Here is a 15,545-nt window from a genome sequence, read left to right as displayed (position 1 = left end):
TGAAGGTGAGTTCTTGCTCTGACCTGAGCATAGGTCGCTGAGTTGGCGGAAGAGAGGAATCCCCTTCTGTCGGCAGCGGCATTCTCCACATAGCTTCTTTATAGATGACCCGGGCACTAACACCGATCCACAGCAGGGTTGACAGTGAGGAGTAGTGCAGGGCGATGCCCACCTGTTGCATAATACGCACGCATCAGGCCTATACTCTACATTACTGACAAGTACACTTGAAAATTGTATTGCAAAATGACTTACTGCTTGACAAACAATTGGGTAACTGGTCAGGCTTATGCCTCCTACGTAGATGGCTGTTGTCATGGCGATGTGAAAGCAAGTATTGAGTAATGTGTGCCAGCTTTTTCTTGAAATATGAATGGAACTAACAAGAAACAAGATAAAAAAAGACACATTTGAAATCGCCTATTAATCCACTCATGTTCCCAAACGTTTAAGGTAGCACTAAATGATACCTGTGGTGTAGTATGTGAGTGATGATGATGGTGAAGAGGCAAAGGAGCAGCAGTGCAGTGCAGGCATACACCACAGGGTGGAGCACTCTCACGGAGATGGCTGAAGAGTTGGGGAAGTCTGGCACCTCCTGGATAGCAAATAACAGTCAAATGATGGTCTCCTTTAGCATGGGCAGGCTCAAAATGCATGGTCCTACCTGCAACACAGCATAGTTGCCAAGTAGAGAACAACGCATTGAGGAGGTTCTGCTGTCACTGTGGACTAGCTGGCAACCCTCTGGGCTCCAGCCTCCAGGTGTTCTCCACTGGGCCGCCACAGCATCATTTCCTGGGGACAAGTGGCGGAGTGACACCCAGACGGGCTCTGAGTGGTTCCACATGCTGCAGCCATCTGTATCACATAGGAGGGAACCCAATGGCTGAGTCATTACTGGTGGTGTCACATTGACCTTTTCAATGAATACAAAGTCACATTATGAGTCAGTCACACAAAGTGGTGGGAAGAAATGAGCTATATTGTACTTCATTACTGTGCAAATTTAGTTTTTTTAGGATTTAGACTTTACTTGACAAGACAACAGCAGTTTAGATTTTGATTGACATCAAATTTCATTTATTGAGGAATTTTATAAGGCCGAAAAAGCAAGGACAGCAGCCACACTGGGGAACATGAAATTTATGTTGACTTGTGTACATTTGGGTGTTGAAATTAGGGGAGCGGGGGTGTTCATTCTTCCTTACCCAGGCCCACATAGATAACCGGAGTGTTGACAGTGCGCCTTCGGGAGTGTCCTGCACTATTGCTTGAATTCCCAGAGAGAGGGAAAAAGCTTCCAGTTCGAAAGGCCACAAACTGCAGCTTGCAGTCTGGAGGCGCATCAGAAGGAAACAATGTTCCAGGGAGTGTCACGGAGGCCACGGCTACTGAATTCTACAGAAAGGGGGGAAAAAAAACAAGCGTTACATGTTGAAACAAACACGCACACAGATGGTTTACTCATACATTTGAATAGAGCAAATACACACAGATAATGCTCAAAGCTCACCTTTAGGGGAAAATGGTTCAGAGATGTATTATGGGAACCTGTGCTACAGCGAAAACGCAGTTGTTGTTCATGTGTGAACTCCGGCATTTCCATCCCCACAGTGGCTGTTGAGAGCTCACGGCGCTCATAAGCAGTGCAGGTTATGCCAGTGAAGTGGGCTGGTCGAATTAAATAGGCTTCCATAACAATGTTCCTTGAAACCTGTACAAATCATTGTCTGTTGTCTGAAACGGGTTCTAGTCTGTTAAACAAGGCTTGAGTTAGTTAAAAAAAAAAAAACAGATGAGAGATCCTACCATGTTAAAGTCCTGAGCATGGCTGTGCAGCTGAGGCCAGGCCAGAGACTCCAGAGAGCCAACTATGGAGCTGCAGGCTCGCTTCTCTCGCTGAGCCAGAGCAAGGATCTGGTCATCCACCTGCATCAGGTTACTGCCCATCTCGACCAAGACCCCTGGCAACTGGGGCAAATACAGACACAGCACACATGATATGCTATTATTATATGTGTACTGTTTGGCAATTCAGTTATGTGCTGCAGAGAAATTAGCTTTAAATACAGGAATGAAATTCAATTGGACAGTTAGTCATAACACCCACCATCTTTGTAAAGGCAGATTTAAAATAACATAAAAAGCCCTGTACATGCATTTGACATTTGTAATAAAATTTCAAACCTCTTCCAGCTGTTTGACATATTCCATAAACTTTTCCATCATCTGTGCAACATAGAGCACATCCACTGAGTCGGTAAAGCCCGCAGCCTCCAGAGTGTATTTGCGCACTTGGTGGGCCAAAGTAACAGCATTTGATGTATTGATGGGCCTCTGCGAGCCAAGTGTTTGGAAAACACATTTTAGTTGGCATTGTTTAACATTCAGAACACATTCAGCACATATGGCAGCATCACTGACCAGGATGAAGGTATGCAGGACACGAGTGATGCCATTAGTGTAGTGACAGTTTGTGTAGTTCCCCTCCTGCCACTTCCCAAAGCGGTCACATAGGCGGGAGGCCTTCTTCTGCTCCGCGTCGCCCTCTACAGACAGGGACGGGTAACGCAGCTGCAGGCAGTACTGATGAGAGGTGATGCCTGCCAGAGTTCTAGGCCACCTGGAGTTCCCACCAGAACAGAAAGTGAACAATGCTCATTTAAAGAGTCAGCGTTCATACGTGCAACTGTAACTTACCTGAACTCGCCGCGGTTGTTAACAACTTTATCCTCCGGGCAGAAAGAGGCGCTGTTCTCGAGGACCACTATTTCAACTGAGCGAGATGTGTTTCCCCTCCCGGTTGTAACCACACACTCCCACTCTCCGCTGGCCTCCACGTGTACGTCGAATAGAATAAGTTCACTGGATATTAAGCAAAGGAGAAACTTTGTGAACATTGTCATGAAAAACATTTGGACCTGAAAGCACCTGAAGCAGTCTCTTCACCTGGTAATGAAGGTGCAGTCATGCACTACATTGCTCTCCAACTGGACACCCTTCTCTGGGTCAGAGGTCACCAGCTGACCATTGTGATGCCAGTGCAAAGCAGTGACTTTATCCACCAGGGCGGTGGTACAGTGGAACGGCAGCCGATCCCCTTTGAAGACCACCTGCCGCTGAGAGGGCAGCAGCGTCAGGGTGTGCAGGTCCAGAGGGCCATCTGGCACAACGGAGAGGACAACAACTCAGATTGACACAGAACACGGTGCTACCCGACTGAGCAGATCCTCACCACAGTTCAACTGGCTTTCCCGAAGTCCTCGTAGTGGTTTACCCCGCAGGCTTCTCGGGTAAGCGCACAGGGTTTCATCCCCCAGTCGAGCTGAGCTGCTGCGAAAGAAGCCAGGGATCCAGTGCAGCCCGCAGTCACATGACAAGTACTCTGAGTTGAAGTTCCTGGTGACAAAACTCACCGTCATGATGTGTGTTGCTGAGACGAGACTTCATGGTCATGCCACATTCCCAAAACATGCACGTTTGGTTAATTTAAGACTCAAGGCTCGGGTGGAAATGAATAATATGATATGATGATATTGTGTGATGTCTTCACCAAAGACACTCTGCAATTTAATTCTTTGGAATTTCGACTTGGAGACAGCAACTATTTTTGAAATAATCGCAATTCCTGATCAACATGTGTCCACAGTAAGTTTACGATTAATATGGCTGTTGGATATTGACAAAAGAGACTCACACAAGCTTGAGGGATGGTAGCTCCTGAAACACGCCTGGTTCCAAGGTTGATATGATGTTTCCTGATAAGTTCCTAAGCAAGCACAAATTGGATCAACAAGATATGTTGGTAGCCTTCCCAACACAGAGAAAATGCAAGTACATCATTTTAACTTCCTCTTACAATTTAGTGAGATTAGTCAGCCCTTGGAACATGTCTGAAGTCAGGCAGCCAATGCGGTTGTTGGACAGATCACTGAAGGAAGGAAAAGACCAAGAAATGCATTTGATTACATTTGATGTGTCCCGGCAACCGATGATATCATGACTCCCGTCACGTTATATTTCTGTGACATCAGACTGAACTCCATCATTAACGTATGACTTCCCGTCATTTTGTACCACATGAAGGCCTGCAAAGTTAGATGAGTGTCTGTTGTCTTCACCTCACTTATCTTTACTCCATGGTTCCATGGAACACCAGTAAATGTTTATCGGCAAAAGCAAGGCCCCTGGCCTGAGTGTGATGTATTGCCACAGCCAGAGAGATGTGCTCTGGTGCTCCTCTGACACTACCCAGCAGAGTACTGTCCAAAGCATGTGTTTATCTCCCCCTGTTTGTTTTGAGAAGCCCCAGACCTTGCAGGGAAAACACAAGCATGGGGCTGAGGGAAGGCGAGTCACGCGGGGCAGCACAGATGACAGCAGCTCCAACCAGCATCTCAATTAACCAGTCAACCCAACTGACTTGCTGTGCGGTGTGGGACCTTTCTTGAGCGGCTTGAAGATGAGTTTTGAAATTGTGGATGCGATATATATATTTTTTTGCCCAAACAGATTTCAGGCTGGCTGTATGTCCATGTCAATCAAATCTGCTTTCAAGATTCTATAATGCTGCCAGATATTTAAACTGTTCAACGTGACAATGGGAACTGTTTCTTTTGCCAAATAAATTTGCTTTACTTGCCAAATAACATCAGCATTGTTCCGTCCTCTGATTTCAGTATAATTTAATAATCAGCATTTCTCATTAGCATGATGTATTTTAATAAAATACATTTGTCATATATTACTTGTTGGATTAAGTAGAGTGAGTCCAGGTGCCAGATGCAAACCCTGCCGCTAAGTTTGAGACATGACTGAACCGTATCCTTCATCCCAGAATGCGAATGGCGTGATCTCATCTATTTCTAATTACATATAAAATAAATATCTTGAGTGCGTTATTGCGTGTGAGTCATTCGAGCAGCTGACCATTGAGCTGCTGCCGTTGTGTATTTTGCGAGAGCCTCACGTCTGCCATGAACTGCCAGACCAAACCTGTACTATTTCAAAAAGATTGATGATTCTAAACTCATAACTTGTCTTTTAACAATTGCAAATTTCTTCTTACTGCACATGCCGCTGTGAACTGGAAGGTGAATCACATCCACTTACAGTTTCCGAAGCTCTGAAAGACCTTGGAAGGCTCCAGGCATGATGGTGCTGATTAAGTTGTGCTTGAGATCCCTGTGGAGAGAGAAAATATGAAATGATATAATAAACACAGGGGCAATGTTGACACGTCTTCAGGAACGCTTTATGAAAAACAAGGCAACCGCGAGAAAGGGATTCTCATGGCCTAGCTTGGTTCTTCAAGCAGGACACAGCAGGATACTGGAAATCTTATCCCAGCAGCCACCTGGCCTTGAAAAGAAACATGCCCCTAAAAAGACCAGATAAGACTTCTCTTTTTCTGAAAGAATTCATCCCGTGATTTTCTCCGAGTGACACCATGAATATTAATTCTTTCAGCTGCCTTTGAAGATCTAATTTTATTCTGCCCACCGCACTCTTCTCCACCCGCTTCCCATTCCACATCCACACCCATGTGCTAAAGGATTTAGCAAAACTCCCTTGCGTCCAATCAACTTTGTCCTGTGTTTGATTTCACATCCAAGTTTTTTTTTTTTTTAACTGCTCTGGAGGGAATAGTGAGGTCCAAGCAGGTCAGGAGACTGATGGCTATCTACAGGACACGGTCGATGCAAGTTGGAATGTCCGCCCTCGTTCAACATGAAAAATGTCCATTTACATCACACTTTCATCACGCGGATTTCCGCGCACGAGCATTAACACCAGCCTATACAGGATGTGGCCTTTATCTCTTCCAATTTTATAAAGGATGCTACTGCAGTAGGCACGTCATCAGGGGAATCGCTGTGACAAAATCCGTCTTTCCTCTCAGTTCTCTACAGTGCTGCCTCACGCCTTGCATAACGTCAGAGCTAGAGTATTTTGATCAAGCTGTGGTTTCAGAAAACAGATTCCACAAAAAAGGTGTGGTACATCTGGGATGGGAACTTTTCTAGATTATTGATGCCAGCAATGGCACTATATTGCTTGTGATGATGAAATGAAACATCAATTATGCTTCATGAACCAGTTATTGTATTTTTTAACTACTCTCGACACCATTAGACTGAAAGTACGCTGTCTTGGCATTTTTAAACCCCTTTATTTAAACCAACAATGCCATCTGGAGGAGTCAGGAACTGGTTCAGGAGGCAAATTTGAAGCTTCATTTTCCGATCACTGTATATAATACGAAACGTATTTGCTCTATAACAGCTTCAACTCTTCTGGGAAGGCTGTCCACAAGGCTTTGGAGTTTGTTTATGGGAAACGTTCATCATTCTTCCTGAAGCGCATTTGTGAGGTCACACACAAATGTTGGACCAGAAGGCCTGGCTCTGTCTCCGCTCTAATTCACACTAAAGGCGTTCTATCGGATTGAGGTCAGGACTTTGTGCACTGGTGCACAGTCATGCTAGAGGAAGAAGGGGCCAGGTCCAAACTGTTACCACAAATTCATCAGCAAGGATTTCTCAAAATCTCAAGAATCTAATACTTTGTATGTATGCTGGAGGTTTTGAACAATTTCATGCCACCAATGTTCCAGCTCCTTCTTCAGCTAAACCAAGGGCATTGAAATTTTGTTTCGTGCACATAGTTTCTGTCAAGGTGGGTGCAATTATAATCAGCATAGTCCAAAATGAAATAATAAACCACTGAATTTATAATCATACTACTTCCAAATTATGAACACATAGAATTTAAATGATAATAGTTGCACATCCTTGCGTTTCCTTCAAATCTCTTCACGAGCTGCTCACAAACTAGAAGGTCGATATTCAAGTGATGACTAGCAGAGTGCCCTTTTGAGCAGACCTTGACAAGAACTTTACAACTCAGTAGCCTTGACTCTTTATGTCTGACAACAGCTGTCAGCAGGTAAGGATAGTATCAAACCCAAATACACTTCAAAGCTTCATGCATGCTGAGCAAGAATATGAAATATGAAAAAAGTATTGCCGTTGTAGCAATATGTTGCTACATCTGCTTCCTTCCTTCCAATGAGGCCTCTTATCTGATACTGTACTGTATGGGCCGAACATCTGACAGGCTGCCATTAAGAATGACATTTTCTTTGGCTGGAAAAGAGCAAGAAGAGGAACGTGCTTGGAGCCAAATACTAATGAAGATGTATAATAGTATAGAGTTCCATTCTAAGGAGAACCTTGTCAGAGACGTGAGTGCTCCCTTGACATTGTTTAGGGCCCAGCCCCGGAGGGAGCTGGAAAAATGACAGAGGCCGGGGAATGGCCGCTCATTATCGCTAGACTGGAATCAGGAATTTCCTGTTCCTGTAATTTTCTTATGGAAAGCCATCGCAGTCCTCAGGCAAATTTTTTCACTGTAATTCTAGTTATCTCCTGTTTTAAATGTATCTACGGGTTAAAAGTACATTTTGAAAATGCGAAAACAAGCATTTATGGTTCCTTGTTTCCTGACAAAGGTCAGAGAAGCCATTTTTGTTGCACGTGTCATTTCCCGTCTGGTTGCCGTCTTAGCAAAGCCCCTCACTCGTTTATTTTTACAGTTTCCTTTTTCTCCTTTTTTTTCACAAGCTAGTTTTTCCCCTTCAGGGAGGGGCAGGTGGTTTGGGGCATTGAGCGCTGAGCAAAATTGTCCCTGTGTATAGTTCAGCCCCCACCTCGTTACTCCTTAACACACTTATTCACAATGGGGTCTCTGTGCCGCACCCCCCAAACACACTCCTGCCTTTCCCCTAAAACAGGAAACCAGGATCTGCAAAGGTCTTGTTTTTCTACTAATTTCCTGCTTTGTTACCCATTGCCCTGATTATTTTCTTTCTATTCTCTGTTCCCTTAAGATTGGGCACCTAATCAACCTACGTCTGGAAACTGACTGCTTTGTAAATAGTTAAGCATAAGTTGGTGAAATAAAGATAAGCTATTGTGAAAGTTGTTGCTCATTAAGTAATAATATCCTATATTCCATTTTAGTGATATACTTAAAATGATTGGAGCGATAATTCAGACATCAAGGGAGGGCGGATGGGTGCACAGGAGTAATTGTGCAACATTTTTCGAGTTGATTAAATGTGTTATAGTCTGCAGCAACAGGAGTGTGATGCTATCCTGCCAAGAAAAACTTTATAATCTTCAACTTGTTGACTTCATTTTTTGGCATTAGGAAGGACCTAAGAAGCAGACCATTACTGCTTTAGCGCTTGTGTTGGCTTCACGGCACAACTAGCGAGCACGGTGTCTGCCATTAATGATGTTATGTCAGTGATAAAACATTTAATGCACTGGGAACAGAGCAGGAACAATAGCTTGGACTGTAAAAGGCCAATGAAGAAGGCGCCTCATTTTTGTGGTTAAATCTTCAGCAATAAGTTGACTTTATACCTACAGTGGAGCCTGCAGAGCCCAATGCCCCAAAGCAAAGTACAATTTAATCATGGAACATATTCTGGAAAAATGCACCACAAAACTTAAGTGGTCCAAAACCAAGTGATCAAAATACTTTGAGATGACCAGAAATATCAAAAGCATTATAATATGGCATCAACTAAACCAAACAAGCAGTAACATTTCTCTTCTCCAGGAAGGGATGTTAGGCTGGCTGATGTGATGGCGGAACATATAGAAAATGTGAGCAAGGAGAGTGTTTCAGCAAAAAAAAAAAAAAAAAAAGTTGTGAGTCCAGAGAGAGCACAAGATTTAAGGGCATTTGTCCGTATCAACCTTTCCCAGGAAGTGTGTGAAATAGATTTAGTGACATATAAAGCATTCAATTTAGTAATTGGCTTATGAGGTGACTAGCTATGTGTTTCAATAAAGCCCCAGAGCCATGCCAGAGCTCGGCTTGTAACACAAACACCCCGCTCCTCCAGTTTATCTGCAAGACACATCTGGAGTCTATCAAGTCAAGCAGCGCCCCCCTTTCTGTTTCCTCTCTCCGGCACGCTTAACCCTTTCCTCACCCGCTCTGCCCCTGCGTGATAAGCGGCGAGGTTACCCAAGCGAGATGGTGCAGGGAAATGTGCGGACGTAAACTTTCATTTTTTAGTGTATGGCATCTAACATTCTTTTCGAGTAGCGCTCCTGTGTGAACCCAGATGGGGCTGGAAAGAGGGTCTTCGTTCTGTATTTATTTTTTCTTATTGTGCTGCCCACCTCTTCTTTGTTCCAACTCATCAGCGTCACTCGCTGAGCCTCTGTGGAAATTTCTTGCTCAGGAAAAACAACCTCACATTTATTTAAGACAAATTGCAGAGGCATGCCTTCGCCCTCTCTCGCTCCCTCGCTGGTTCTCTCCGGCCACCATACCATCTATAGCCATCATGGCAACCCCTCCCTTGTGTCGGTTAGCCTGTTTAAATTGGACTACTTCCTAACCACGAAACGCTCAAGAGTCGCCTGTCTCCCATTTAGCAAAAGACACAAAGTGTGCTCACTTTGATCAATAATAAACATAATGTGATAATGCCGCCTGGAGTATATATAACATGGATGTGGACCAAACCAATCCGACATGCAAGCTAAATGTTGCATGATGTGCTCTCGCCCGTGAGGCTCATTTTAAACTTTTGAGGAGTCTATATAATGTTGCCAAGCGTCTGAGTCACCAAGTTGACTGCTGCCGTTCAGACCTGTCCACTGCAGCGTCCTGCTGCTCCTTCATCCATCATCATGGATGCCCACTGCTCTCACTCCTCGCTCCCTCTCTCCTCCCCACATAAGGGTGAACAGACCCGGTAATGAGGGCCCCTTGCGCCTTGCCTGCCTGTCCTGCGTGTCCCATGGTGCAGTGGGGGCCCGGTTGGACAGGAGCCAGGTAGCCTCGGCCCGCTTTTGCTCATTATTCTCATTACCTCACCTCAAATCAGCACTGGACAGGCTGCTGGGATCTGTCCACAACTCATAAAGGTCCTGGCTTGTTCGCTCCCATCCGAGAGGGTGTTCGTGAAGATACATGTGAAGGCCAAATGGCCGGTACTGTACTATTAGCATGTCAACTTCAGATCAATATGAGTTACGTTCCCGTAAATGTAACATTTGTAACATTCTCCAAAGTATCAAAGTGAAAAATAATCTGGGCATTTTAACAGAGCCATGAAAGCCATGAAGAGCTTCTATGTTCCTCGTTTCCACTGAAGTCACTTTGGAACCATTCGCCGTTTTCCAGAATGAAAAATTGGTTAAATCATCCTCCAAGAATGAAAAAAACACCCTTATAACTAACAAGTACAAAGACAAACAAACACTTATACCAGACTCCATGATTTTGAATTTTCCATTTGGGTCTGCATGGAACCTTTCCCTCCAGCATTGAAAATGGCTTAGCTTGGCTATCATGCATTTTCCATTATGCCCCCAAAAAAACAACTTCCTAACATACAGATGGACAAACAAACAAAATATGGTCATCCACTATTATGTTTACTTTCATTAACAGCTCAACATTGCAGCCATCTACGCATACTTTTGTTTGTGTGAGAAGCCACACTACACTAGTGCGCTTTGCCACAGAGGCCAGGTATGATTCAACCTCAAAACTGGAAAAGAAATGAGGCATTCCGAGATCCAAATGTAGCTTTTGGACGCCACGGCTATTTAAAAGAGCTACAAAAACACAGTTCGGAGGCAAAAAACAAACAAGCCTAAATTGCTCCACTGCACTTGGGTGGTTTGGCGAGTTATGAAGGCAATCGCGGCTTTGAGGAGGTTTGTCCCAATGAAAGGGCTAACTGTGTAGATTTTTGGGCGAGGGCGGGCTGACCTACTCATTTAGTCGCCCTGCTAGCGGCAGCAGATCAGATTGCCTTCACAAAGAATACGTCTGGTGTGAGTGTTGTCTTTACCAGAGCTCTGAATAAAACCGAGGGTGCAAGCTTCCTCAGAGTACACGCGGCACTCCTGCAAGGGGCAGCACTAGCTCATCTTAAAAGCCCCAATTTGACCTTCGGTCTGCTTCCTGACTACTACCGAGGTGCCCTTGAGCATGTGCTTCCACCTCCCCACATCACTCAGCTCTGTGGCTGCAGGAGTGTCATCGGTTCTCTGTGTGGTGAGCAACACGGAAAAATATATATAGCTAAGTGAGAGTTGAATTTCCACTTGAGGGACTATAATAAGTAAAATACATGTTGAAATGCTTTTAAATTAAATTAAGCGTGTGTGTGTGTGTGCGTGTGTGTACGTGTGCGTGTGTGTTCAGCCCCAGGCCACTGAATGTTTATTTTCTAGTAGAGGAGGAGATGTTGTGTATTTCCCTGTTCTGTTTGCTCAGTCCTAGTGAGCTTGCCCTTTGATTACAGCACTGACCACATAATAACTGTTCACTACTGTCCCAAATGACAAGAATATGGAAATGACATACTGGAAGCAATGAGACGGCAAGGACGGCGGCGATGGCAGGTTCATTTGTCCAAACAGAAATTGAAGCTGCAGGAAGGAAAATGTATCACGGCTCCATCTCTCCACAAATCGCTACGACGGTGAATTTGAATGTGACAATTTTTACCATCAGACAGCCATTTTCCCATGCGCTTCATTGCAATGATGAGCGGTGCAGCTCAATTAAAGGCTGAGTGAGCAGACCTCCACTGTTGTGTGTCAGAGAGCCAACAGAGGAGTGAAATGAGGCTTGCCTGATTTTGTATGTGTTCTCCTTGCAACGAACACCCACAAATGTGAAACTCTCATACGTGTTGTCAACCTCTTCCAGTCTCCAAGAAAAACTCCACCCCGTTGCCTCCTGCTAGTTTTACCACTGCTGCACATACAAAACCGGCCTGAGCGTCTGAGCTCGGGTTTCTCGACCCAACGACCCTTCAGCCTTACGGGGGAGCCTTGTCCGCACGTACAAAAACAAGCACATCCAGCTCCTTTTACAGTCAAAATGTTCCTTTGCTATATTCATATGGGTGGCAGATCCGCATGGCATGTGGAACTAATATTCCTCTATTGTGTGTTTGCAAAACGACAGTGCAGTATGCAGACTGAGTGTGTTTGTTGTTAGCTACTAGGGTGCTTCAAGGCTTTACTGGCATCTTCAGTCATTTGAAGAAAAAATACCTCTTGAAGAGCCAACTACAGAGAGCCAGACATGCCAAGATGTTACTTGTAAACATTAGGCACACCTGACCAATAAGATTCTAAGCGATGTCTGTACAAAGATAATAATACTCACTTATGATTTACTGTGTGGTGTTAAAAGGGATCCCACACACCTCAAAGGAGAAAATAAATTGATAATACAGTGGAACCATTTTTAGTCCGACCAACTTATTTGGGAAAAATATGCCTCTAAAGTTATCACAGAACCTTACAAGACCTCAGATTTTGACTTTGGCTTTATTCCGAAAATGGATTTATCTCAACTAGGGGTGTTAAGAGACGAAGAATGTACAACCATTTATGGAAGATAAGCGGAGTATCCGGCAGTTTTTAAAGTTATGATTGAGTACATTATGTAATGGCTATAGTTGTTTTCAAATTAATATGGTTTTTACTCTTCTGCATGTCACAATAAACACATTTTTAAAAATGACTGAAATGTGAGGAAAATATTGCACCATTACAATGCTGTATTTAAGTTACTTAGAGTTTTATTTTTGAATGGATATTATAATTTTCCTTATTAACTTATAAGTCTTGAACTTTTAAAGGAAGGTTTTATGATGGAGACAATTCCATTTCCGTTTGCGTTTATGAGGAGACGAATGAAAACCTATGATGTTATACTAATGAAGGATAAATACTATATCAGGATTTATCTGTCAATGTATCTGCGGTTAACGATATTTCTTAAATCAAAAGGTAATATAGTGCATCAAAAAATTCTTTAGTGGTGACATTTTGAATATGTTTATACAATTATTTAAAGAAATTTAAAAATTAAAAGATAATACGATATGCTGAGGTTTACTTATAATATCGACAAATAATACTATTTGTACTTGCGGCAGAGAGGTGGGGGGTCGTAAAATGTTTTCCTGCTTCTAGGTGGGGACATAACAGAAAATAAATGAGAAGCAGTTTTACATTGATACAGTAATGCAGTGCATTTTACTGACGTCTGTTTGCAATTTTCCATTATTATAGAAATAAAGTTCTGTAACTAAAATTATATTGAAACCTTACTATGTGACTTGCAACTGTCTGGGAAACGCCCAGCGTCAAGATGGAATAGGATGGACCTCACACGTGACCTTAATGAGTGCTATAGAAAATGGATGGCAGGACTGCACCAAGCTACACCACAATTACACAATCGCACCATACCTTGATCCACTAAGAACGAATCAAGAAGGTCAGATCACTCATAGATCAGAAAAACTAATAAAATCTCCATACTGTTAATTCCACATGCCTGTCACCCGTCAAGCAGCTCATCGAAAGAACTAACGATGCAACTAACGATGGCTCACCGAGGTAAAGCTGACAACCTCCCATGATGAGGGATTTACCTGACTGAGAATGACTAAGGTGAAACTATGAGAACTTGTCAGTGGAACAAATGCATATCCAGCCAGAGGAGAAGATCATCCTCCTTGCTGGACTCGAGCCCACTGAGTGGAAGCACACAAGAGCTGCTCAGTTCTCATCATATCCTGTCTGATTTGCTCCCCACGGGCCTCCAAAGTGAAATAGCAGCTCACACATATGGTGAACTACACGCGCAATACACATGCCAGGCTGATTATTGAAAAAGATTGATGAGCTACTCACAGCTTCTCCAGGGCATTAAGTCCAAAGAAGGAGCCATTGTTCAGGACCCTAATTTTGTTGTGGCTCAGTATTCTGCAAAGAAACACAAAGAAAACGTGTTAAATATTCCTTTGAGGATACATTGAAACACATTTTATTCGGCTGACATTTGTTTTAGCCAAAGCGGAGGAAGTTAGGTTTTCATCGAGTTGCACACAACAAGGACCAGAGCCAAGTGACTACATGAGCACTTGCTGCAACAGTCACACGTAATGTTCCTGGCTAGACAGTAGACTAGATGGTTCCAATTAAAAATGGAAAAGAACATCAAGATTATAAGCGGTATGCTAATCTTAATCATCATTTTGCATGCATTTTGCACATCAAAAGCAAGTGTGTCCGCATCAAGCGCATGGCAACGCAGCTCCGTAGGCCTTTTCCATTGCTCGTCTGTAGTCTTATCACTACACAGACACAATGGAAGTGAGACTGAGAAACGTGGCAAGGGATCATGGGAAATAGAAATTCAGAGTCAACAAGGCTCTTCACTCATCACAATGTGAGCGTGAAGTCCGAGTGGCAGGCGATGTGACTTACGTGACTTTCTTATAGTGCTGAGGAGCAGGAAATGTGGGAGGGCTCCATAAACAGGATGTTTGCTTTGGCTTCATTAAGGTAGACCATACTTAAGTGGTGAAAAAGACAACATTTCAGACTCCACTTTCAGAGACACTAAAGACAATTTCTTATAAACAAACTGCATGCATTGATCTCCAGCATGGACTCCAGCGAAGTGCCCATGCACCTTTTTTGCATTACATTTAAAGGGAATGAGCGGCTTCCAGTGGCCAGGAAGCAAGTTAGTTGTGTTCACGCCCACAACGGCGGTAACGCCCCTATGAAAATGCCAAAAAGAGAGAATCTCCACCTTAATGCCCAGTTAAACTGCATTTTGCGCTACACTTAAGATCAGCACAAAATTAGAGACCCTAGTGTCACCTTCTTCAAGTCACAGTCATCTAGTATTATCCTACCAAGTGTGGAAATGTCACTATTTCTAATAAACATGTGGAAGGGGAGCACATGATGAAAACGAACTTGCTTGAAATATGTGAATAAAGCAGCTTTTTGTACTCTCTTTTAACGTGTGTGTCACGCTGGAACCTTTGGCATGCAGCGCAGTGTTATAGTTGTTAGCACTTCTGCCTTAAAATTGTAAGATTCAGTTTGAATCTCAGCTCCAGCCTTTCTGTGTGCACGTTGCATGTTCTTCAAGTGCATGCATTGATTTCTCCAGGCTTCTGCCCATATAACATTTAATATATTGTGTTAATTGTTTGTACATTCAAACAAACAAATAAATGAGCATGAATGGTTGCTTGCCTATATGTGCCCATGTGCGCGTTAGAAAATGACTGGACGGATAGAATTGGAATTACAATGAGCTGAACCTCACGCTATTATTTTCAAGAACAATTCTCTGTAAACCTGGACGTCACCTGCTCACGAGAGGACAAAACTCTGTTCCTGCCGTCCCCGATTCTAAAATGGTCCAGTCCCATTCATCTATATATAACATCTTCCACGAACCAGGAAGTGGCCTACACAAACTCAGATGAAAACAAACACAAAAACATTTTTTCCCACTGATGTTGTTCAGTCTTGGCAGGTCTATGTGCTATTGGGAATGGGAGCAAAGAAAAAAAATAGGCAGGGGAATGTGTTTTCTCCAGTCTTAAATGTTTTACATTGGCTCCAAATCAGATGTAGAGTAGATTTTAAAGTTCTGCTGTTGGTGTA

General features: G+C 43.4%; 1 protein-coding gene across 1 annotated transcript in view; it reads right to left on the bottom strand.

Annotated features, from left to right (window-relative positions):
* adgra2 (adhesion G protein-coupled receptor A2) overlaps positions 1-15,545 on the bottom strand; it is a 34,023-nt gene that overhangs the window by 2,799 nt on the left and 15,679 nt on the right. The window contains exons 3-18 of the mRNA XM_049763893.2: positions 13,767-13,838; positions 5,116-5,187; positions 3,863-3,934; positions 3,701-3,772; positions 3,239-3,402; positions 2,953-3,166; positions 2,704-2,868; positions 2,428-2,626; positions 2,191-2,340; positions 1,813-1,974; positions 1,517-1,717; positions 1,212-1,401; positions 668-861; positions 471-598; positions 256-379; positions 24-172 (exon numbers count right to left, since the gene is read on the bottom strand). Coding sequence (XP_049619850.1) covers positions 24-172; positions 256-379; positions 471-598; positions 668-861; positions 1,212-1,401; positions 1,517-1,717; positions 1,813-1,974; positions 2,191-2,340; positions 2,428-2,626; positions 2,704-2,868; positions 2,953-3,166; positions 3,239-3,402; positions 3,701-3,772; positions 3,863-3,934; positions 5,116-5,187; positions 13,767-13,838 — 2,328 coding nt within the window. The remainder of the gene's footprint in view (positions 1-23; positions 173-255; positions 380-470; positions 599-667; positions 862-1,211; positions 1,402-1,516; positions 1,718-1,812; positions 1,975-2,190; positions 2,341-2,427; positions 2,627-2,703; positions 2,869-2,952; positions 3,167-3,238; positions 3,403-3,700; positions 3,773-3,862; positions 3,935-5,115; positions 5,188-13,766; positions 13,839-15,545) is intronic.

This window comes from Syngnathus scovelli, chromosome 3 (genome assembly GCF_024217435.2).
Source record: "Syngnathus scovelli strain Florida chromosome 3, RoL_Ssco_1.2, whole genome shotgun sequence".
Classification (NCBI taxonomy): Eukaryota; Metazoa; Chordata; class Actinopteri; order Syngnathiformes; family Syngnathidae; genus Syngnathus; species Syngnathus scovelli.
Note: the sequence above shows the minus strand (reverse complement) of the source record. Positions and strands in the feature narration are given on the sequence as shown.